Source organism: Indicator indicator, chromosome 6 (genome assembly GCF_027791375.1).
Source record: "Indicator indicator isolate 239-I01 chromosome 6, UM_Iind_1.1, whole genome shotgun sequence".
Classification (NCBI taxonomy): domain Eukaryota; kingdom Metazoa; phylum Chordata; class Aves; order Piciformes; family Indicatoridae; genus Indicator; species Indicator indicator.
In genome coordinates this window covers 43504089-43529889 of record NC_072015.1, presented here as the reverse complement: position 1 = coordinate 43529889, position 25801 = coordinate 43504089, and the positions used below count along the sequence as shown (strand labels likewise).

General features: G+C 48.8%; 1 protein-coding gene across 1 annotated transcript; it reads right to left on the bottom strand.

Annotated features, from left to right (window-relative positions):
* Positions 1-734: 734 nt before the first annotated feature.
* LOC128967486 (olfactory receptor 14J1-like) lies at positions 735-14690 on the bottom strand (the record flags this gene model as incomplete). The annotated part of the gene is made up of 3 exons (XM_054381627.1): positions 14274-14690; positions 12600-12653; positions 735-1178 (listed from the first exon to the last, which is right to left on the bottom strand). Coding segments are annotated over exons 1-3 (915 nt in total), but the record flags the coding sequence as incomplete, so codon positions are not given.
* Between the last annotated feature and the right edge of the window lie 11111 nt (positions 14691-25801).

Sequence of the window (25801 nt, the reverse complement as noted above, 5' to 3'; positions counted from 1 at the left end):
GGCATGAGGGTGTGCAGTTGTGTACTGGAATGGATGCATTCGGTACTGGGAAGGGAGCCAGGGGATACATTCTGTGCTGGGATGGGACCCAGAGTGCAGTGCTAGAGGAGAGTATGATGTAGTTTGTACTGGGATGATGCCACATCTGTACTGGGAGGGTTTCAAGGGACCATGTTTGGGCTGAGTCTATACTGGAAGGGGTCAGGGTATCCACTTTGGACTTTGAGTAGGTGCAGTCTGTAATGGGAGGGGATTGGGGTATGAAGGCATGAGGAGACCTCCTGTTCTGGTGGCTCTGGAGCCCAGCTCTGACCCACAAGCAGCCCTGGCCTGTCCCTGCCTGCAGTGCCAGCACTGCCACACAGCAGCACAGTGCCCAAGCTGCCAGAGACCTCAGGCCTTCCCCAGCAGAGAGGCTCAGCAGGAGAGTGTGGAAGGGAAGAAAGAGCAGCACAGGACAGCCCAAGCTCTGGGGCTCGCTGGCACTGCTGCTGTGCTGGGAGTCTGCCCCTCCACCTCTGCACACAGGCACAGCCCTGCAGCTCCAGAGAAGGCTTGGAGGAAGAAGCTCAGAAAAAAAAACATTTTTGTGGGAACAACATTCTCATAAGGGTAACACCACAAGCAGCAGCCACAAATGGAGCAGCCAGGCTGGGCCTGCACTGAGTGACATCAGAACTGCTCTGCAGGAGAAGACAAACAGTTTATTGCTTCTGAAAGCAGCCAGGGATCAGTTTGCTCAGGGCAGCCTTCAGCTCCTGGTTCCTCAGGCTGTAGATGAGAGGGTTCACTGCTGGAGGAACCACTGAGTACAGAACTGACACAACCAGATCCTCGGATGGGGAGGAGATGGAAGGGGGCTTCAGGTAGGCAAAGAAGCCAGTGCTGAGAAACAGGGAGACCACAGCCAGGTGAGGCAGGCAGGTGGCAAAGGCTTTGTGGCATTCCTGCTGAGAGGGGATCCTCAGCACTGCCCTGAAGATCTGCACATAGGACACCACAATGAACACAAAACAGACAAATCCTGGGCAGATAGTGACCACAATAAGCCCGATTTTCCTCAGGTTGAATGTGGAGCAGGAGAGCTTGAGGATGTGGGGGATTTCACAGAAGAACTGGTCCACAACATTGCCCTGGTAGAGGGGCAGGGAAAATGTATTGGCTATGTGCAGCAGAGCATTGAGAGCCTGTGCTGGGGCACACCCATCCTGGATGGGGCTGAGAAGAACCCAGCCCCAGGTGGACAAAAGAAATTTAATCTGGGGAGGGTTTGGCCCCTCCCCTGCTGGGAGAAGGTGGTCCCCTGACTCAGAGGTGGTCTATTCCACTTCCCCTTCCTGTCCAGCAAGCCTATAAAAAGGGCGGACATCTTGCTGTCCTTCCCTTTTTTCCTGCCTCGTCTGCTCAAGAGTACTTCCTGCTGCTGTTGCTGTCACTGTCTCCTGCACCGGACCACGTGGCTGGGGCCCTTTCTCTCTCTCTCAACTGAATCCACCGAAATCCAGGGGAACACAAGGCCATCCAGGCTTGGTTTTGTATATTTTTTTCCTTCCCACTTACCCTCATCCCTCACCTCTGTGAACCCCCTCCCTGTTACTGATATATATATGTAATTTTTTTTTTCCTTTCCCTTTTGTGAAAAAAGAAAAAAATTTACTCCTCCTACTTCCAAACCGACTTCAGAATATTTCTTTCACGAGTTTTTTTTTTTTTTTTTCTTCTTCTCTCTCTCTCCACCCTGCCGAGAAAAAAGGGAGAAGGGCTGGGGGAGGAATTTATATCTATTATCATTTGAGCTCCTAAACTCAGAGCTCAAACCACCACAATATTTCTTTTGGCGCTTCCAACGTGAGGCTTGGGAAATAATCTTTTTTCTTTTGCTTGAAAATAACACCTGATTGGGAAAGAAGGGTTTGGAAGTAGAGATGGTAATTTTACAGATTCTTATGGTTCAAGTTTTTGGATGGGCTGTTGGCTGGATCTTTTGGACGCATGTGTATAAACTACTGACTTACCGTGTGCTTTGGTTAATTATAGAGATGCTGCTTGACTGGATAAAAACTCTGCCAATGCAGTTTTGCATGTACCTCTTGAATTCCATCAATCCTACTGGCGGTGGGCACTTCTCAAACTTTTCTGACATAAAGAATTTCTCTGAAACCTATTATGAAACTAAACGTGTGGATAAAAATATTGCTGAAGGAGAATGGGACTATGTAAAAATATGTTCTGTAGGCTTAAATGTAATCTTGATAATCATACTCGCTCTGGCCATGTGGGGAAGGGGGTGCCCCAACCCATTAAGAGCTATCTGTGGAGGGACAATCGGTTTAGGGAATTCTTTTGTAAGCCTTAATGGCCCAAAGGCGGAGAGCTGTAAGCACTGCAGGCACTGTGATAATGTTTATGAAAACAGGAGGGAGGGGTCTGGCTGCTGTGAATGCTGTCCAGCCCGATGGAGGCTGGCCAAACCTGAGGCCCAGCCCCGAGGGTTTGACCCCCCACCAACAGCTTCACACATAACCCCTGATGCTCCTCCACCTGTAGTTTCCCTAGCACCGGTTACCACACGCAGGAAAAAGATGCAAAAATCAGCTCCAAATACGGATGGTGAAGAAGGCACCTCAGCAGGACCCAGCACATCTCAGAACCCACCAGCAGATGGAGAGGACTCAGATCAGGAGATCATAACCATCACATCTCTGCCCAGAAAAGAATTAAGGCAAACTCGTCTGGACTACGCACGGAGAGAGGGTGAGACAATACTAAACTGGACCCTAAAATGTTGGGATGAGGGTGCAGAAACTGTAGATCTAGATAAGAGGGAGGCGAAGCTTCTAGGCTCCCTGTCTCATGATGCCGGTCTGGATAAAGAATTAGCAAAACTCGATGGAACACACACTCTCTGGGCCCGGATTACTAATGCTATAAAGCGCAGGTACCCTACCAGAGAGGATTTGCCTTGGGCCCCAATTAAATGGACGGCTATGGAACAGGGCATTCGGTACCTGAGACAGATGGCTGTGCTGGAGATCATCTATGGAAATGGCCAGCTCCCCTTGGACCCAGATCAGGTGTCCATGAAACGGTCCTTAGTAAAGAAACTCACCCAGGGTGCCCCTCAAAGATATGCACACACACTAGGAGGGATGCTTCTGACTGGACAGGATGGAAGTCCTAAAACTGTGGGTGAGTTTGCTAGTGACCTGAGGGAATATGAGGACAGTGTCAGTCACAGGCCCGTAATCTCAGCCATAGAGGCTATGACTAAAGACATCATCAAAGAGATTAAGGCCTCCAAGCCTGAACTGAAGGAAGGGGATGACACCTTTTCTCCCCCTTCACCTTCTCCATCAGAATGGATCCATGTTTCAGCCATCAGGAATAAACGTCATTCTCCTCCCCCTAGGAGATCACCCCAAGCTAATCAGGGGATGTCAAGGGTGGCTCTGTGGAGAGCTCTCTGTGACCATGGGGAAAACATGAACCGCTGGGATGGCCAACCCACCTCTGCACTCTGGGCCAGAGTACGGGAACTGCAAGGTGGCCCCAATGGGAATAACTCGCCCAGGAGAAGGGCAGCCCCAGTTTCCCAGGGTGGTTCCTCCCGTTCAAGAGACCCTTCTCCCAGTAACACAGGGCCCTGTGACAAATGTGGGCTTCGCCGCCAGCATTAGAGGTGCCCTGCCTCCAGCCAGGCGGAGGTCAGGGACAACAGAGTGTACTGGGATGTGTTTGTGAAATGGCCTGGCACTTCAGAAGCCCTGAAGTACCGAGCTCTGGTGGACACAGGGGCCCAATGCACCCTAATACCATCAAGCTACAGAGGGACCGAGCCCATAACCATTCAAGGGGTCACAGGGGGCTCACAAGATCTGACTGTACTGCAGGCTGAGATAAGCCTGACTGGGAATGAGTGGGGAAAACACACCATAGTGACTGGTCCAGATGCACCTTGCATTCTTGGCATTGACTTTCTGCGGGAGGGATGTTTTAAGGACCCTAAGGGGCACAAGTGGGCATTTGGGGTAGCAGCTGTAGGGACTGCAGACAGGGAACAGCTGTCTGCCATGCCTGAGCTGTCAGATGACTCCTCCGTAGTTGGCAGCCATAAGGTGCAGGATTTGAAGTTACCAATTGCTTCTCGCATAGTGCATCGCAGGCAATACAGGACCAACCGAGACTCTCTGCACCCCATACATCAACTGATTCGACGACTGGAGAGCCAGAAGGTAATCAGCAAAGCTCATTCACCTTTCAACAGCCCAATATGGCCAGTGCGGAAGGCAAACGGGGAATGGAGATTGACTGTGGACTACCGTGGCCTGAATGAAGTGACTCCTCCGATGAGTGCTGCTGTGCCAGACATGTTGGAGCTCCAGTACGAACTGGAATCGAAGGCGGCCAAGTGGTATGCCACAATAGACATTGCTAATGCTTTCTTCTCCATTCCCATTGCAGAAGAATGTAGGCCACAGTTTGCTTTCACCTGGAGAGGTGTCCAATATCAATGGAATCGTCTCCCCCAGGGGTGGAAACACAGTTCTACCATCTGCCATGAAGTGATCCAAACTGCACTGGAGAAGGGTGGAGCCCCTGAGCACCTGCAGTTCATTGATGACATCATTGTATGGGGTGAGACAGCAGAGGAGGTCTATCAGAAGGGTAAGAGGATAATCGATATCCTGTTGGAGGCTGGCTTTGCCATAAAGAGAAGCAAGGTAAAAGGGCCTGCCAGAGAGATCCAGTTTCTGGGAGTTCGATGGCAAGATGGCCGTCGCCACATCCCTCAGGATGTGGTGAATAAGGTAGCCACTATGGTGCAACCCACTAGTAAGAAAGAGACACAATCCTTCTTGGGGCTTGTGGGCTTCTGGAAAATGCACATTCCCGGGTATAGTCAAATAGTGAAACCCCTCTTCCATGTAACACGGAAGAAAAATAGTTTTGTGTGGGGATCTGAGCAACAGGTAGCATTTGACCAGATAAAACGAGAAGTGGTCCATGCTATGGCTCTGGGACCTGTTCGAACTGGGCCAGAGATCAAGAATGTGCTGTATACTGCGGCTGGTGAGAGTGGTCCTACATGGAGTTTGTGGCAGAAAGCTCCTGGTGAGACAAGGGGCAGGCCCCTAGGTTTCTGGAGTAAGGGGTACAAAGGTTCTGAGGCCAACTACACTGCAACAGAAAAGGAGATCCTAGCTGCCTATGAGGGAGTCCGAGCTGCTTCTGAGGTAATTGGGACCGAGTCACCACTCCTTTTAGCTCCAAGGCTTCCAGTCCTGACTTGGATGTTTAAAGGGAGGGGCTCAACCCCACATCATGCCACAGATGCCACCTGGAGTAAATGGATGGCCCTGATAACTCAGCGAGCTCGAATGGGGAACTTTGAACGCCCTGGCATAGTAGAAGTGATCACCAACTGGCCAGAGGGTGCTGACTTTGGGATGCCACCAGAGAAGACAGTGACCCGTGCTGAGGAAGCTCCCCCATATAATGACCTCCCTGATAATGAAAAGGGCTATGCTCTATTCACAGATGGATCTTGCCGTCTTGTAGGGAGCAAGCGGAGATGGAAGGCAGCTGTCTGGAGCCCAACAAGGCAAGTGGCAGAAGCAAGGGACGGAGAAGGCGAATCCAGTCAGTATGCAGAGGTAAAAGCTGTCCAGCTGGCCCTGGATATAGCAAAACGGGAGAACTGGCCGGTGCTTTACCTATATACTGACTCCTGGATGGTGGCAAATGCCTTATGGGGGTGGCTGAAGGAATGGAAGAAGAACGGATGGCAGAGGAAAGGAAAGGCTATCTGGGCCGCAGACCTGTGGCAAGACACTGCTGCCCATCTGGACAAGCTGCCAATAAAGGTACGGCACATCGATGCACACATTCCCAAAAGCAGAGCCACTGAGGAACACCAGCACAACCACCAAGCAGATCTGGCTGCTAAAATCTCCCAGATAGACTTGGACTGGGAACACAACGGTGAGCTATTCCTAGCTTGCTGGGCCCATGACACTTCAGGTCACCAAGGGAGAGATGCCACATACTGGTGGGCTCGGGACAGGTCAGTGGACATATCCATGTGTGTCGGTGTGAGCTGAAATTCCCCCCCCACCAACAATAACCAGGCTAGCTCAGTCTGGAAGCAAATGAAGGCTGTATTTACAAGCAGATGAAATGCAATGAATATGTACAAATATACAAAATTCACAACACTTACAAATATATACAATCAACAGAAAAAGCACAACCGATCTCCCTTTGCTTCCCCCCAAGGGGACCCTCCCAAAGGGGCCTCCCTCTCCCAGGAGCTTCCCCCCCAGACCCCCCTGGACAGAGAAGCAGAGTTTAGTTAGAGCAGAAAGTTGTTAACTTAGCTGCCAAGGTCAGTACGTGTTATCTTCAGCCAGAAGAGAAGAAGAAACAGCAGCCAGACAGCCCAGCAACTGCCCCCACTGCCGAACGCAGAATGTGCCGAATGCCTACTTTGTTTTGGGTAATAGTTCTTAAACATTTCTATCTATCCAATGGAAGTGTTTAGAACAATCGTTATTTTGCTTTCTTACACCCAATAGTGACTTATTTACATTCTTTCACTTTCTCTGTTTTGAACTTTGCAAGGAAAAATTAAAAAGACAGTTTCAAACCACCACAGTCCACCCCTTCTAAACAATTCCATTGGCTGCTACTATCATTTATCTAATCTAAAATAATATCTACAACAATAGGTGAATAAAGACCATAGTCCATTCCGGATATCTCAGATGTAGATGATTCAAAAGAGTCAAATCACAGGAAAAACAGCAAACAGTTTGTTTCCTCGCAGATGGAGCGAAGAAAGGAACAGGGACTCTCAGGTGACTCAGGGCTCTCAGGGTTCGTGCACCGTAGATCTCATGAACTCTCCTCTTGGGCGCGATGCTGTGTCTGCGCAACACTCTGAATTTAACCTCTCTCAGCCAAAGTTAGATTTCTTTGTGGAATACACTGAATTTCACCATTTTCTTGCATCACCCAATAGGTGTGACCAGGACCTTCAGCAGAAACCACCCCTCGGACAGGTTTGGCCTCTCCTGAAGGAGAAAATACCCAAACAGTTTTGCCTAACAGATTCTTTTCTCTGATAACAGGAACTCAATCACCTTCCTCCTTTCGTAACAAATCTGATTGGGCAGGTCCATCTCGATTCACTGAACCTCTACTATTCACCAACCAGGTTGCTTGTGCTAAATGTTTCTCCCAGTTTTTCAATGATCCACCCCCCATGGCTTTGAGAGTGGTTTTCAGCAAACCGTTGTAGCGTTCGATCTTCCCTGCAGCTGGTGCATAGTAGGGAATGTGGAATATCCACTCGATGCCGTGCTCTTTGGCCCAGTTTTTTACAAGATTGTTCTTGAAGTGAGTTCCATTGTCTGACTCAATCCTCTCTGGAGTTCCGTGTCTCCACAGGATTTGTCTCTCCAGGCCAAGAATGGTGTTACATGCAGTTGCATGAGGAACTGGATAAGTTTCCAGCCATCCAGTGCTTGCCTCTACCATAGTCAGCACATACTGCTTACCAGATGGAGAACGAGGTAGAGTGATGGAGTCAATCTGCCAGGCTTCACCATACTTGTACTTGGACCATCGGTCACCGTACCACAAGGGCTTGATCCGCTTTGCCTGCTTAATAGCAGCACAAATGTCACAGTCATGGATGACTTGTGTGATAGCATCCATGGAAATGTCAATGGATCTGTCACGAGCCCATCGGTAGGTTGCATCTCTGCCTTGATGTCCTGATGAGTCATGGGCCCACCGAGCTAAGAACAGCTCACCTCGGTGTTTCCAGTCAAGATCAGGATCAGAGTTTGTGTCCACCTGGGAAACTCTTGCAGCTAGATCTGCCTGATGGTTGTGTTGTTGTTCTTCAGTAGCTTTGCTCTTAGGAATGTGAGCATTGATGTGTCTCACTTTCACTGGGATTCTCTCAATGTGAGCAGCAATGTCTTGCCACAGATCTGCAGCCCAGATTGGCTTTCCTTTCCTCTGCCAGCCATTCTTCTTCCAGTCTTTCAGCCAACCCCACAAGGCATTGGCTACCATCCACGAGTCGGTGTAGAGATAAAGCTTTGGCCATCTCTCACGTTCAGCTACGTTAAGAGCTAGCTGGACAGCTTTTACCTCTGCAAATTGACTGGATTCTCCTTCTCCATCTCTCGCTTCTGCAACTCTGCGCGTTGGACTCCACACTGCAGATTTCCATCTCCGCTTGTTCCCAACAAGACGACAGGAACCGTCTGTGAACAAAGCATATCTCTTTTCATCATCAGACAGATCACTATAAGGAGGAGCTTCCTCAGCACGAGTTACTCTCTCCTCTGGAGGTTTTGCACAGCTTGTGCCTTCTGGCCAGTTTGTGATCACCTCCACCAAACCAGGCCTTTCGAGATTTCCCATTCGAGCTCTCTGTGTTATCAGAGCCATCCACTTAGACCAGGTAGCATCTGTTGCATGATGTGGTGAAGAACCTTTGCCTTTGAACATCCAATTCAGAACTGGCAATCTAGGAGCTAGAAGAAGTTGTGACTCAGTTCCAATCACTTCAGAAGCAGCTTTCACTCCTTCATAAGCAGCTAAAATCTCTTTCTCTGTTGGAGTGTAGTTTGCCTCTGAGCCTCTGTAGCCACAACCCCAGAAACCAAGAGGACGTCCTCGTGTCTCCCCTGGAGCTCTTTGCCATAAGCACCAGGTTGGACCATTGTCACTCGCGGCCGTGTACAGAATGTTCTTAATGTCTGGACCAGTTCGGACAGGTCCCAGACCCATCGCTTGGACTACCTCTCGCTTGATCTGGTCAAAGGCTGCTTGTTGCTCAGGACCCCATTGGAAACTGTTTCTCTTTCGAGTCACATCATAGAGAGGTTTCACAATCTGACTGTATCCAGGAATGTGCAGCCTCCAAAATCCCACTATGCCTAAGAAACGCAGAGTTTCTTTCTTGTTGATGGGATTTGCCATGGTGGAGACTCTGTTTATCACATCCATTGGGATGTGACGGCGACCATCTTGCCACCGCACTCCCAGAAACTGGATTTCTCTGGCAGGTCCTTTCACCTTGTCTCGCTTGATAGCGAAACCAGCTTGCAAGAGAATGTCAAGGATTTTATTACCTTCCTCGAAGACTTCTTCAGCAGTCTCACCCCAGACGATGATGTCATCGATGAACTGAATGTGTTCTGGAGCTCCACCTTTCTCCAAAGCATCATGGATCACTGCATGGCAGATGGTTGAACTGTGAATCCACCCCTGGGGCAAACGATTGAATGTGTACTTAATACCTCTCCAGGTGAAAGCAAACTGAGGCCTGCATTCCTCTGCTATGGGAATAGAGAAGAAAGCATTAGCAATGTTTATGGTAGCATACCATTTGGCCTGCTTGGATTCCAGCTCATATTGGAGTTCCATCATGTCTGGTACAGCTGCACTCATGGGTGGAGTTACTTCATTCAAGGCACGGAAATCAACTGTCAGACGCCACTCTCCATTCTGCTTTCTCACAGGCCAGACTGGACTGTTGAAAGGTGAATGAGTTTTGCTGATGACCTTCTGACTCTCCAGCTGACGAATCAAGTTTTGAATGGGCACCAAAGAGTCACGGTTGGTTCTGTATTGTCTGTGATGCACAGTTTGAGAAGCAACCGGCAGCTTTACATCCTCTATCTCATGTTGTCCCACAACTGCAGATTCATCTGAAAGCTCAGGTCTGATAGACAACTTCAATTTTCCTCCATCAATTTCTACAGTTGCTATTCCAAAAGCCCATTTGTAACCCTTAAGGTCTTTAAAACGCCCTTCTCTCAGAAAATCAATTCCCAAAATACAAGGTGCATTAGGACCTGTTACAATAGTATGTTTCTTCCACTGCTTCCCAGTTAAACTTATGTCAACCTCTATCTTAAACAACTCGAGATCCACCAGTGACTCCCTGAATAGTTATAGATTCTCCCCCTTGATAATTTGATGGTATTATGGTGCACTGAGCTCCTGTGTCAACCAAGGCCCTGTACTTCTGAAATTTTGAAGTGCCAGGCCAATGGATGTACTCGCCAGTAGGAGGCGTGCCCACAGAGAAGCTTTACCAATGCACTTGTCTAGATGCCTGTCTATGCCTGTATCCTTTGAGAGCATCCCCAACTGAGAGGCCGACTTGTCGCCTACCACCAGTGCTGGGGCTCCCATATCAAAACACCTGGCTAGCCAAGACAGGACTGGCTCGTTATCTCCTCTGATGTAATCCTTCCTCACATGTCTAATTTCCTGTCTGGGTGCATTAGCTGACTGTATGTCATCCTCATCATCATCATCATCATCATCATCCTGAGGTCGCTGTCCCCATAATCCTATTTTAATCCTCCGTTGAATTTCCTTGAGTTCAGAGGCACTGCCTGCAGTTGCTAATTCAGCAGGGTCTACATCTCCATCATCCATGTGGGGTCTCAAGAGGTCTGCCAGAGTTTTAAGGCTAACCTTCTCTTCCTCACCAGAAGGATCTTTCTTAACAGAGGGACCCTGAGTAGAAGGACCCTCATCTCCATCTGCACCATTTCCTGCAGCATCTGCATCTCCTCCTGCAGCTCCTTTACGCTTTCTGCTTACAGTGGCCACCAAATTTACTGGATTGGCTTTCACATTCACAGCAGAGTTGGAGGGAGTAGAGGAATTTTGTGCAGGGTTAGCAGGAGCAGAGGGAGTCTGTGCAGGGTTGGTAGGAGGTGTGCTTTGAGATCCTGCAGCCACTGCTGCGTCCATCTGGGCAGCAGAGGGAGGAGGAGGAGACTGTGCCTCGTTAATGGCGTCTGCCTGCACAGCTATGTCTGTCTGCGCAGCCATTTCTCTCTGTGTAACTATGTCTGCCTGGACAACCATTTCTCTCTGTGTAACCATGTCTGTCTGCACAACCATTTCTCTCTGTGTAACTATGTCTGCCTGCACAACCATTTCTCTCTGTGTAACTATGTCTGTCTGCACAACCATTTCTCTCTGTGTAACCATGTCTGTCTGCGCATCCATTTCTCTCTGTGCAACTGTGTCTGTTTGTGTACCCCTGTCTGCCTGTGCACCCCTCTCTGCCTGTGTAATCGAGTCTGTCTGTGTCGCCGAGTCTGTCTGTGTAACTATGTCTGCCTGTGTACCCGAGTCTGTTATCTCAGATTCTGGCAAAGGTCCCGCAGCTGCTGCTGCTGGCTCTGAGTCAAAACTATCGGCAGCTTTCTCACAAACCTGAACTGTGATTTCCTGGTCACCGTAATCAGAATCAGAAACCAATTCCGAACCTCTCTGAGCTTTTCTATGTTTCCTCTTACATCTACGCAGGTCGGAAGAGTGAGTAGCCTTACGTATTTCTTGACACAGTGCTATCAGCAGCCATATGATTATTCCAAGAAACAACAAAATTAAGGCTAGCACAAGATATCTAGGGTACCACTGGTTCCAAAGACCCTCTGTAGTTGTAAGAGGAGTAACAAACTCAAATGTGTCTGCTAGCAGATTCATAGTTGAGTTACCATATCTTCTAAGCCCAATAAGACCACAACAGAATTCAACAGCATTCAGTAACTTGTTCTTAACCCAAAGAAACGACTTATATGCCACATATCTCACAATCTTGTCTATCATGCAAGAAATGGCCCATCTGTAGACAATCACACTGATAATAGATAAAATAGAATGACTCAGAACCCAAAACAGCTTCATTTTGCTTCCTAATCTGAGCAGGAATAAATCATACAAGCAATCGAGCCCCACGTTGGGCGCCAAAAGTAAAAAGTGTGTCGGTGTGAGCTGAAATTCCCCCCCCACCAACAATAACCAGGCTAGCTCCGTCTGGAAGCAAATGAAGGCTGTATTTACAAGCAGATGAAATGCAATGAATATGTACAAATATACAAAATTCACAACACTTACAAATATATACAATCAACAGAAAAACACACCCAAGCTCCCTTTGCTTCCCCCCAAGGGGACCCTCCCAAAGGGGGCCTCCCTCTCCCAGGAGCTTCCCCCCCCAGACCCCCCTGGACAGAGAAGCAGAGTTTAGTTAGAGCAGAAAGTTGTTAACTTAGCTGCCAAGGTCAGTACGTGTTATCTTCAGCCAGAAGAGAAGAAGAAACAGCAACCAGACAGCCCAGCAACTGCCCCCACTGCCGAACGCAGAATGTGCAGAATGCCTACTTTGTTTTGGGTAATAGTTCTTAAACATTTCTATCTATCCAATGGAAGTGTTTAGAACAATCGTTATTTTGCTTTCTTACACCCAATAGTGACTTATTTACATTCTTTCACTTTCTCTGTTTTGAACTTTGCAAGGAAAAATTAAAAAGACAGTTTCAAACCACCACACCATGGAAGCCATCTCCCAGGTTATTCATGAGTGTGACATCTGTGCTGCCATAAAGCAGGCTAAGCACGTGAAGCCTTTATGGTATGGGGGGAGATGGTCAAAGTATAAGCACGGAGAGGCCTGGCATATCGACTACATCACCCTTCCTCTATCTCACAGTGGCAAGCAGTACGTACTGACCATGGTGGAGGCAAGTGCAGGGTAGCTGGAAACCTACCCAGTACCTCATGCCACTGCTCGTAACACCATCCTCGGCCTGGAGAGACACGTCCTGTGGAGACACGGCACCCCAGAGAGGATCGAGTCGGACAATGGAACCCACTTCAAGAACCATCCTACAAGGGACTGGGCAAAGGAACATGGGATTGAATGGATTTACCATATCCCATATCATGCACCAGCTGCAGGGAAGGTTGAATGCTACAATGGCTTGTTGAAGACCACCCTAAAAGCCATGGGGGGTGGAACCTTTAGGAACTGGGAAAGACACCTAGCTCAGGCCACTTGGTTAGTCAATAGCAGAGGGTCTATAAACCGAGCTGGTCCTGCCCAGTCCAACCTGCTGCAAACAGTGGATGGAGATGGATTTCCTGTGATCAAAGAGATAAACTTACTAGGAAAATCAGTATGGGTTTTCCCTGCTGTTGGTGGGGGCAAACCAACCCGAGGGGTGGTCTCTGCTGAGGGGCCTGGTCACACATACTGGGTCATGCTAGAGACTGGGGATATTCAGTGTGTGCCACAACAAAACGTGATGTTGGCTGAAAAGGTATAGCCTCTGAAGGTAACACCAATTAATGTAATGTAATCACTGTATAATAGTTGTAAGTCGTTGTAAGTTTTCTCTCCTAGTTTGATAACAACCTGGTGTCCAGGATCCAGCATGAACCCACCGCACACAAGCATCAGCTCAAAAGGACTGCTGCATCATCTCGCCTACACCTGCTCCTGCTTCCCATACAGCAAAAGACTGTTCCTGACTCCCCTTCAGAGGTGAAGATGGTTTCCTGTTCTCTCTTATTCTTCTCCACGTTCCTGCCCAGCTCAAGGACCACCTGCATCAACTGGCACCGGAGAGAGAGACTGCCCTGAGAGAGAGAGACACAGTCGGGATAAAGAGGGACTCACAACATGAGCTCTAATACCACAACTCATGACTGGATAAAGAAACTGTGAGAGGAAAGTGGAAGTGAAATAGAAGGGGTGGACTGTGCTGGGGCATACCCATCCTGGATGGGGCTGAGAAGAACCCAGCCCCAGGTGGACAAAAGAAATTTAATCTGGGGAGGGCTTGGCCCCTCCCCTGCTGGGAGAAGGTGGTCCCCTGACTCAGAGGTGGTCTATTCCACTTCCCCTTCCTGTCCAGCAAGCCTATAAAAAGGGCGGACATCTTGCTGCCCTTCCCTTTTTTCCTGCCTCGTCTGCTCAAGAGTAATTCCTGCTGCTGTTGCTGTCACTGTCTCCTGCACCAGACCACGTGGCTGGGGCCATTTCTCTCTCTCTCAACTGAATCCACCGAAATCCAGGGGAACACAAGGCCATCCAGGCTTGGTTTTGTATATTTTTTTCTTCCCACTTACCCTCATCCCTCACCTCTGTGAACCCCCCCCCCGTTACTGATAGATATATATATATATATGTAAAAAATTATTTTTTTTCCTTTCCCTTTTGTGAAAAAAAAAAAAATTTACTCCTCCTACTTCCAAACCGACTTCAGAATATTTCTTTCACAAGCTTTTTTTTTTTTTTCTTCTCTCTCTTTCCACCCTGCCGAGAAAAAAGGGAGAAGGGCTGGGGGAGGAATTTATATCTATTATCATTTGAGCTCCTAAACTCAGAGCTCAAACCACCACAGAGCCCCACAGGCCCAGGCAGCTGCTGCCAGATGGACACAAACTCTGCTGCCCAGGAGAGTCTCATAGCGCAGGGGTCTGCAGATGGCAATGTAGCGATCGTAGGACATGATGGTGAGGAGAGAAACCTCTGCTGTGATAAAGGAAAGAAAGAACAAGACCTGAGCAATGCATCCTGAATAGGAGATGTCCCTGGTGTTCCTCAGGGAATTGGCCATGGATTTGGGGACAGTGGTGGAGATGGTACCCAGGTCAAGGAGGGCGAGGTTGAGGAGGAAGAAGTACATAGGGGTGTGGAGGTGGTGGTCAGAGGCTATGGTGGTGATGATGAGGCCATTGCCCAGCAGGGCAGCCAGGTAGATGGCCAGGAAGAGGCAGAAGTGCAAGAGCTGCAGCTGCCTTGTGCCTGGCAATGGCAGCAGGAGGAAGTGGGGGATGGAGCTGCTGTTGGCCATCTGCTGCCTCTGCCCATGCAGACCTGTGCAAGGAGGAAAAGGCAGGGACAAGTTAGGGAACACTTTTCTCTGCACACCAAGATTGCAGAGCTCACAGAACACCTCCTCCCTGAGCTGCAGCACCAATGGAGCAGCTCATTCCCCACCACCCCCAACCCCTGGCATCTTCAGCACAGCTTCCAATGAATCTTGGACACTTAGTTTCCATGCAGACAGGTCTGGGGCAGGAATTGCAGAGTCAGTGTCAGAACACAAAGTGACCACATGGCAACAGCAATGCCCCAGAGCAAGAGTGCTGTAGATGGATGGAGAATGAAGGAAGAGCACTGCAGTGCTGCAGAGTCAATGAAGGGAAGAGAGAAAGGCAGAGGGGATTGGGCTGAAGCTTCTCCTTGGCCAGCTCTGCCCTCTGCAGCCCCCAGGATGGCACTGAAGAGCTTTTGTCATCCTTTTGTGTGCACACTCTAGGAGCCTTCAGCTGAATGTCAGCTGCCAAGGTGGTGATTGATTCCCTGGAGCCCACAGCTTTGAGGATACTGCCTGTGTTGGGGAGAAGAGGAGAGCAAAAGGTTGCATTGGGAAGTGTGTCTGCAGTGCAGAGAATGGCACAGAGGTGCCTGATCCCCCTTGCCAGGACATCTCTGCCAGCAGGTCCTTCTTCTTCCATTTTATCCAAGTCTCTGCTGCCTGCAGCTGTCCCTTCCAGGAGCTGCTTCTCTGTGCCCAGCTCTCCTTCCTGTCCCTGCTGACAGAGCCCATCCGACCTGCTGTGTGCTCAGCTCTGCCCTGTAGACTCCTGCCAGCAGCAGGATAAGCCCAGGGGCTCAGGAGCAGCTCAGACAAGGGCTAAGCAGACCTTTGACCTCAGAGTCTTCTACATAGTAGAGAAATAAACTCTAGTCTCACTCTTCCCACCCAGCACACCAATGTGATCAAAATTCAAAGCCAAGACTCTTTCCCTTCCAGGAAAATGCTGCCTTGATGTTGTTCTGGAAAGCCTCCTCATAAACGCCCAGGGGGGAGCTAGAACTGTGAGCAGCTCTGCCCAACGCAGCTCCCTCTCCACAGCACAACGATCCTGCCTTGCCCTGCCCTGCCCTGCCCTGCCAGGGCTCTCTCCTGCCACTCACAGCTTCTCCCCACGGTAGTGTGTGGAGCTCCGTGGGCAGGCTGAGAGCTGAGGCTGGCAGGCGGCAGCAGAGTCCCTGCCCCAGCTCACAGCCCCTGGGCTGCAGGGACTCTGCTCTGAAGGACAGCCCTGCCCATCCCTGCCTGCACCCCAGGGCTCCACAGCTCTTCACAATGGCCTGAAAAGAGCCTCTGGACCAGAAGATTTCTTTACAGATCCACCAGCTCTGGCTGTGCCAGCTTTAGGAGATGCCTCCAGGAGCTGCACCAGCACTGCCCTGCACCCACAGACTCACCATGTCAGTGTGCAGTGACTTCTCCTCCTGTGAGCTCGCAATCACCCTCCTGGACACCTTCAAGATTTGTCTGCCTTCCTCATCTTCCTGAGATTCCCTGGCAGTGCCCTCAGCTGTGCTGTGCAGTACAGAGGAGCTGCTCCTGGCCAGAACTGTCTCTTTTCTCTGCTGCCTGCTAGCAAGCAGCTCCCTCCAGCCACAGTGCTCAGCTCAGCTGAGCAGCAGAGGACCAGCCCAAGGCATGTAATGATCCCTCTGGTGGCTTTGGTGCCATCTAAACATCAGAGACTGAGAGGAAGATGATGAAACCTCTCAAGAAGTCAAAGTTAGGTTCAAACTCAGAAGTTTCTTGTAGTGTTGCTGGGTCCCAGTGAGGACACTACTGGGAAAGTGTCTGCAGGCTGTGGTTGGAGTGGAGAACGGGAGGCAGTGCTGACAGGTCAGGACAATGTGTTTCACTAAAGCAAAGAGTCAAACCTTGATCCCTGGCTCCTGGGCAGGCAGATCCTGTCCCTCACTCACCTCTCAGGGTGCTTCCTGGAGCAGTGGGATGTGGAGAGAACCAATGTTAAAGGCAGGACTATGGCACAACCCCTGCCAGGCTCCTGAGGATGAACAAGGAGGCAATGAGGCCCCAGGACTTGCAGCAGGAGTTGTCTCCTCAGAGGCATCAGTGGCACAGCCAAGAGCCAGAAGCAAAGGCATGAAGAGCTTGGCTCTGCCAGGAGGCTTTCAGCTCTTGCACAGCCCTCTGGCATCTGCACCTCAGGCTGTCCTCTGCTGCTGCATGCCCTGAGCCTCTTGCCCTGCAGGCTGGAGTCACCCCCCCAGCTGCCTCTCCTTGCTGGCACCTTCCTTTACTGCCCTCTCTCTGTGCTCCTTGGCTCTTCTTTGAAACAAAAAGCCTTGAGCTGATCCAGGCTGCTGCTGGGTGACATCTTTTCCTCATGTCCAGTGTGGACTTCCCCAGCCACACTTTGTGGGTTTATTTCTTTCTCATGCTGCTCTTCACTATGCAGAAAAGCTTCACCATGTCTCAGAACACTTCTTAAGGACTGTGAGGCTACTCTGCTACTGTCCTCAGTCTCCACATCACTGAGCCCAGGGCCTTCAGCCTCTATCTCATGGTCATAGGACAGAGGCCTCCAAACATCTGGTCAAGAGACAGTGGCTTTAAACTGAAAGAGGGGAGACTGAGATTGCATATAAGGAAGAAATCTTTTCTGATGAAGGTGACAGGACACTGGAACAGGTTGCACAGAGAAGGAGATGCCCCTGCAAGTGTCCAAGCTGAGGAACTCTGAACAACCTGAACTAGTGGAAGATGTATGATTCTACGTCCCTGCCCATGCTCAGGGGCTTGCACTAGATGCTCTTTTAGGTCCCTTCCAACCCAAACCATTCCAGAATTATTTGATTCTCTCATCCCCAACCCTTCTCCACAGCACTGCAGATCCCTACACACACCATGGGGGTGTTTGCATCTGAGCCAACCCCCATCAAAAAGAAAGAGTTGCCTTTTGTAGGCCAGGAATGGCCATGGCTTGTGAGAAACAAGGCCAAAGCCAAATGCAGCTGAGAACAGTCAGCAGCAGTCAGTTCTGCTGAGGCAGGAGGAGAATTTTCAACAATTGAATGTTCTTTAGCAAAGCTTAACAGAGGTTTATCCAAGTTCAAGTTGATGGCCAAGATTCCCTCTCTGACTGACTCCATGGGAGAATTCTACAAAGGGAAATCCATTTGGTGTAGGATGAGAATGAGTGTGAGAGGCAAATCCCCTTGGTGTTGGGCTGGAGTGATGGAAGAGAGAAACTGGGAATGAAAGAGGGAAGGGAAGGCCTCGTGTTGAGTCACACCATTCAGAATGGACTCCCTCACTCTCTGAACTCCTTCAGAGAGCAGCCTGGGTGGGTTAGAGCCAGTCTTAGCCACAGATTTGTTCCCAGGTTTATGACTGGGAGTTTGGGTGCAGGGATTTCAGGAGCAGTACTTTCCCATGGCACTGTGACTCCTGTAGAGCTTGAAGGCAGCAGCAGCAGTTTGAAATTCCTCAAACTCTTCTGGGCAATCCTAAGCTCAGGCTGTGGCTTTTCAGAGCAAGGCTTAACAAGTCAAACCCCAACTATTGGTTAGAATCACTGCAGGGATTTAGATCAGATTTACACAGAGGTTGACCTGCAGTCCCCATCTTGAGGTCCATCAGCTCAGGAGATGTGAGGAGAGAGGTTGCCCTATGGCTTGAAGTTTGTTTTCCTCCTGTTGGCCTCAACCTTGTTTCTGCTGAGCTCTTTTCACAGCATTGCCCCAGGAAGATTGCTGCTGCTCTGCAAGGCCACAGCTCTGTGCTTCTAGCAGCTGTTCAGCAGACAATGGCACAGGTTCTGCTTTGCAGAGTGTTGGGATGCAAGCTGGTGCTGAGTGTGAGAGTTGTGTGGGGCTTGGGCTGGAGAGGGCCCTCCCAGGTGACTGACACAGCAGTTTAGCACCAAAAGAGCAAACAACTGACCATGGGACAGGGGTGACACAGGGAACTGACTCTGGTACAGGGGCTGACCCCAGTGAAATGTGCTGTAACCTTGGCAACTGAATGAGGAACTGTGACCAGGTATGGGATTTCAAGAGCTACAAAACCTCAAGGCGAGCAGGGAAGTTAAGAGCTCCCTCATGGATCACAGCTTCCCCACTGATCAAGGCCTTCTGGACCAGTGAGACATCCTCTGGATCCACAGTGGGAACTCTCTCTGCTTTTGCTCTCTCTTCATTTTTTCCTTCTTTTCTGTATTTCTAACCTTTCCCCCTACACAGGTAACCACAATGCAATTCAGGAGCTTTTCCCAACAAACTGCTCAGTTTCTTCCTTGTTTCCTTTGGAGGATCATGGACAGAACCATCTCGTCCAGGAAAGCAGAGCAAGGCAATGTCACACAGCTTGCTCCATGATGTCACACAGTCAGCTCCATGATGGCTCAGAGCCCACAGGAGGATGTCACACAGACCATTGTATGATATCACACAAGGTTCTCTCTAGGATTTCACACAATCTGCACTAGGCACAGAATGTGCTGTCTGCTGCCATACAATCCTGACCATGATATTACATAACCCATTCTATGATGTCACACAACAGGTTTCAATGTCACATATCCCACCCTGTGTTTTCACACAGCCTGCTCTGTCACACATCTCACTAAATGATGACTCACACCCTGCTCTGTGATGTCTTACTGCCTACTCTGTGATATCACAGAACCCTCTCTATGATGTCACAAAATCTTCTCTATGATGTCAAATAATCTCTGATGTCTCACAATGCTCCATGATGTCACAGAACCAACACTATGATGTCTCACAGCATTCTTTGTGATGTCTCACTACTTGCTCTCTCATATCATGAGACCCTCTCTATGATGTCACATGGTCAGGTCTATGATTCTATGATTCTATGATGTCACACAACCTTCTCTGTGATGTGACAGAAGACAGGCTGTGATGTCACTCAACCTGCAAAAAAAATCAAAGAAAAACCAAAGGCTGTACATGGAAGCAAAAGCAAACAGAGATGTTTTTGACTACTGCCCAATGGCAGAGGCTGGTTTTGGTCACTCCTGGGCTGCAGGGCTCCAATACACGGAGCAGTTTCTCTGGGGGACAGACACCACTGGCAAATATCCACATACTTCTGTCACTTAGCTTCTCTATCTGAGCTGATGTCATCTGGCATTGAACACCCCTTTGGCCACTTTGGGTCAGCTGGCCCAGCTGTGTCCCCTCCCAAGATCTTGCCCACCCCTCAGTGTACTCTTGGAGTAGGGACATGTTGGCAAAGCACAGCCTGGGTGCTGCTTCAGCAGTAGCCAAAACATTGCTGTGGTATCAACACCCAGCTACAGCTCTGCAAAACACAGCACTAGAAAGATGCTCTGAGGAGAATTAACTCCAGCTCAGCCAAACCCAATACAATCTCCACCCCTTATTCCATACCATTTGTGTCATGCTCAGGTTCCACACAGTTCAATACATTTCACCATTTCATTTCATTCTCATACTTAACTCCCTTCTTGCTTACACTCATGACTTAAACTACAGACTTAAACCATCTCAATCCCCCCTCCCCCCCCCAGATTTATACATTGTGATCAGCTATCCCAATCATTTCACTCCTCCAGATGTTACTTGTTTCTCATCTGTACTGTTCAGGACAGAAGCAGTAGGAGATTCTACTGATGGGTACCAACACTAGCTTGGTTTTTTCAGTGTTGCTCTTGTTTCTTGCAAAATTCCATCAGTCTGGATCCTTCTTACCACATCACTTCCTGCAACATACAACTGACATTCCAAGCTATTTTTCCCACAGTGTTAAAGCTGCTTGAGGCTGAGTCTCTTTGATAAAAAATGTTATAAATTACGATTTATGAATATGTGAAATATAAAAATTATTTATGAATATTAAAAAAACTGTTAATAACCTTTTATCAATATTTATATGTAGATTTTAGTGCATGGTCATGGAATATATGGCATAAACTGGGACAATTTTTAACCAAATTAGAAAGATACAAAAGAGTTGTTCAAGAACCAAGAGTGCAATTCTGCTGCTTGTCCAGCAGATGGCAACTCGACAAGGACTTTGCAGCTGCTAAATAGCTAGTAGAGAGGAATGTAAGTCACATACAATCAAAGGAACCTTTCACAGACTTAAATCTATTTATGATCACAAATTATGGCTCCAGGAACAGCCAGGGAGGGCTACTTGTAAACCATAAGTTACAAAACCACACGGACTAAAGCTTGGGGATTTTAAACAGAACCATACCTGGTGTTAAATACATGAACACTGAAAAGAGAAATGTTTTCCCTTGGTGCTAACTTACTGCTTCACTGGCTGCCAAGGCTGGCTTTCAGGGGCAGTCCCTTCTGGATGCATCGGGGCAAGCCTTCTCCTGCAGCTGTGGGTGTGTGTTGTAGACTTCTGCCAACAGGCAGGGTCACGTGGGATGGCTCCAAAGGCAGTTCCCAGTGCTGGTGGTCGTACAGAGTCAGCAGGATGCTCTGGGGGAGCATTTCCCCTTCCCAGGCTGCTGGAGAGCGTGGTGGGGGCCGGCGCAGAGCGGTGCAGATTTCCCTTGCTCAGCTGGGAAATGAGCGAGCGTCTGGGACACTGCCAGGCGGCGGAGCACAGACGGAGCTCTGAATCACAGGAGCTTAACTCCCAGGGCTGTGGAGCGGCAGACAGTGGCTCCTCTCTCCTGCGGCTGGCAGAGTCCTTGCTTTGCCAGCAGGCACACGCAGGCTTTGGCTCGCACCTCTGCAGCTTATGCTGGCAGCAGACACTCTTAGAACTGCCCAAAGCTTCAGGCTACTTCTCTCCCCGACTGGCTAAAGCTTACCAGCGGGGCTCAGGCCTTCAGGGCGCGCTGGCAGCTTCTTCCTACTGGCAGGACTGGGATCCGACGTGAGGCTGGCTGCAGTTGCAGTGCAGCTTGTGAAGGACTCTTTGCAGGCTTCCAGGGAAACTGAGGCACGCTGGCACTTCCCAGGGAGCAGCTTCCCTCTGGACTGCAAACACAGGCAGAGCAGGTGTGCAAAACTTAACAGCAGAAGCAAGAAAGCTTAACAGCAAAAGCAAAAGAGCAAAGAGCTTACAATTTGGGTGATATTTATAATATGCTGGAGACCTGGATTTAGGCAATGGTCAAACTTGGGAAGTGCCTTTGGCCAATGACAAAGCATGGGGCTAGAAATATGTCCAAACTTGGAAGAAGCACAGGCACCACACAAGGTGGGCACACGATCTTGTTTACCCCAAAGAAAGCAGGTTGGGTTGTTTACCACAGGCCCTTTGTTTACTCGGCTCTGGGCTGAAGTAATCACTCCAGAAAGAGGGAGGAGGGGGGAATGTGAGCAAGGCATGTTGGGACAAGTTGTGGCAATATTTGGGGCATAATTCTGGGCACAGGCTGCCTTCACCACAGTCTCCCCATCCTTTCTCATTACCTACCAAGTATATTCAGGCCCTTGAGCAAAGACAATCCCACAGATGGGTTTGCCTTTCTCCATGGCAGGAGCAACCCACACTGCCTTCCCCAGACACTTTCCCATGTGTACTACAGGGACTTTATTTCCCCCCACAGTGCACAATGAAAATTAACCAACCAAGTGGCTTCTAATAAACTTTCATCTCTGTGCTTCCAAGCCCCATTTCCCAATGCTCTCAACATGGTCTTTAGCAATCCATTGTATCTTTCAAACTTTCCAGAGACTTGTGGGTGATATGACTCAATTCTATGTTTCTTGGCCCAGCAACTGATGGCTTTATTCCTGCAGTGAGTCCCATTATCAGATTCAATTCTTTCAGGGCTACTATGTCACCACAGGATTTGCCTCTCAAGGCATAAGATGGTGCTCTGGCCACTGGCATGGGTTACAGGGTATGATTCCAACCAATTTGTAGTTGCCTCTGCCATGGTGAGGATGCAGTGCTTGCCCTGGTGTGTTCGTTGCACTGTTCCAATAGAGACAATCTGCCAGGCCTCACCATAGCAAAAACCCAGCCCCCACCCTCTGTTCCACGGAGACTTTACTCTGGGGCTTTCTTGACTGCAGCACATTTCACAGTCATGTGTGACGTCTTCTGTGGTCAGGTCCTGTGGTGATTAGGGATGGAGGATGATGGTTATTAATTATGAATTATGAAATATGAATTATGAAAATTATTCTTTATTCATTATTAAAATTATGAGTATTCGATTAATCACCTTTATATATATTGATTCGAATTCACGGTTGTAGAAATATAGTCCATAACTGGTTTAGTATTTACAATTTGATCCAATTATAATATTTACAGAATCGATTTCTAGTTAAGGGAACGAAAGGTGCAGTTTCACAATTTGCCCACTAGATGGAGACTTGACAATTCGCTTCACAGCTGTTAACTATGTACAGAGATATTTATAATGTTATCACGAGGCAAATCAATCTGGAAATATCACGCAGCTACGCACGGGCGCTTTGAATAGAATGTTACTGAATGTTGCACACATGGAAAGATACATTCTGTCTGTCTTTGTAGTGAGGCATGTGGCTGGGTTACGCTGGCTACTCACTGCTGCCGGCTGGCTGTCGGCTGGCCCGGGGTTGGTCCGTCCAGGCAGTACCCTTCTTTCTCCTCCGGCCTCTGCAGGTGGGGCAAGGCTTGCTTTCTCCTCCCACAGCCTCTTGGAGGAGATATCCTCTCCGTTGAGATCAAACCAAAGACTGTATTGTAACCTTAATGGGAGCAGTCGCCGACATTCGGCATTGTCAGCTCACTTCGAACCAATCCAAGGGGGAAGCGCCGCTTCACCTCACCCCTTCCCCGAAGCCCATCTCCGGGATCGGAGACAGCCGATTTCACCTACCGGGAACCGTCACCTGACCCAGTCCTTTTGCATAGACCTCTCCTCCAGACCGGCCCTGTTGGGCCGACCCTGCTAAGGGAAACCGCCGATTGGCAGAAAGCCTCGCCCCACCCTCCTGGACCCCTTTGTTCTTAAGGGCTGCTACCCAGGGTACTTTCCTAATAAGTGGCTTAAATAAGCTGAAGTTTGCCCTCCGGAAGTCCAAGCTGAGGGTTCTCTTACTGCTCCTCCCTATTTCCCTGCATATTGAAAACTCCACTATCTCGTGATCGCTGCACCCTAGACAGCCCCCTACCATCACATCTCCCACCAGCCCTTCTCTATTTGAGAACAGCAGAACAAGCAGAGCCTGACCCCTGGTAGGCTCACTTAACAGCTGCATCAGGAAGCTGTCCTCCATACCCTCTAGGAACCTTCTGGACTGCCTCCTGTCTGCTGAATTAAGTTCCCAGCAGATGTCTGGCAGGTTAAAGTCACCAACAATGACAAGATATGATGATCTTGAGACAGCTTCCAGTTGCTTATAGAATATTTCATCTGCCTCCTCATCCTGGTTGGGTGGTCTATATCAGACTCCAATCAGGATGTCAGTTTTGTTAGGCCTCCCTCTGATTTTAACCCACAGACACTCAATCCTTTCATCTGCAACCTCAAGTTCTGAGGCATTAAGAGATTCCCTAATGGACAGAGCCACCCCTCCTCCTCTTCTCCCTTGACTGTCTCTCCTAAAGAGCTTGTAACCCCCCAGTGCAGTACTCCAATTATGTGACTCATCCCACCATGTTTCTGTAATGGCAATTATATCATAGTCTTCCTAGTGGACAAAGACTTCCAATTCCTCTTGTTTGTTACCCATACTGCATGCATTGGTGTACATGCACTTCAGCTGGGCTGCTTATTTCTCAATTAACCCTAATTTCTGTCCCTCTCTCTCCTCTCCAGGAAGACTGATTTCCTCACCCACCCCCTTCAGACCAAGTTTAAAACCATCCCAATGAGCCCTGCCAACTCCAACACTAGTACCCTCTTGAACTTTCTAGGTAAATTCACCCTGTCAAGGTCCAGCAGGTCGGGTGCTGTAAAAGTTGCCCCTTGATCAAAGAACCCAAAATTCTGTTGCTGGCACCATCCCTTGAGCCAATTGTTGATGGGGAATTGGTGATGAGGAACTGTGACCAGCTATGAGATTGGAAATGGCACAGAACCTCCAAGGGAAGAGGGAAGTTCCCCCATGGATCACAGCTTCCCCATGGATCAAGGCCTTCAGGACCAGTAAGGCATTCTCTGGATCCACAGTGGTAACTCTCTCTGCTTATGCTCTTTCTTCATTTTTTCCTTCTTTTCTCTATTTCTAACATTTCCCCCAGCACAGGAAAATACAATCCAATTCAGATGCTTTTCCCAACCAGCTGCTACGTTTCTTCCTTTTTTCACTTGGAGGATCCATGAGAGAATCAATGTATCCAAGAAAGCAAATCAAGGCAATGTCAAACAGCCTGCTCCATGATCTCTCTCAGAATTCTTTGTGATGTCACAAATCCCATTCCATGATCTCACAGAAGACAAGCTATGCTATCACACAGTCAGCTCTAAGATGACTCAGCGCACACAATATGATATCACACAACCATCTGCATGATGTCACAACTCCTGTTCTAGCACGTCACAAATATCACTGAATTTTGTTACTTAGCCTACAGTGAGATGCCACATAAACCTCTCCATGATGTCAGAAATGCTACTAGTGGTGGGTTTAAATCCACCACCAACATTAATTTCAACAGACTACCTCAGTTTGGAAGCAAATGAGACTGTATTTAAAAGAGACAACAAAGTCTAAAATGGAATGTAATGAAAAAAAATACATAGCATTGACAATTTACAGGTATGTACACTTAACAGAAACAGCACAAAAATATTCTTGGCCAAAGAAGAACCTAGCCATCATCCTAAACCTAATCCAAAACCTAACTCTAAACCAAATCCTAATCCTGACCCTAACCCTAACCCTAACCCTGACCCTAGCCTTAACCCTAACCCTAACCCTAACCCTAACCCTAACCCTAACCCTAACACTAACCCTAACCCCAACCCTAACTCTGCCTCTTCCCCTCCTGTCCAAAGGGAAGAAAGAGAAAAAGAAAAGCAGAGATTATGTTAGAACTTGCCAAGGTCAGCACAAAACACCCAGCTGGACTGCTGCAGCAGACCAGAATGAACTTTGTTTTGAGAACGAGATCTCAAGGGAGCTCTCCCTCCCATGGAATCCTTTAGAATGATCATTACT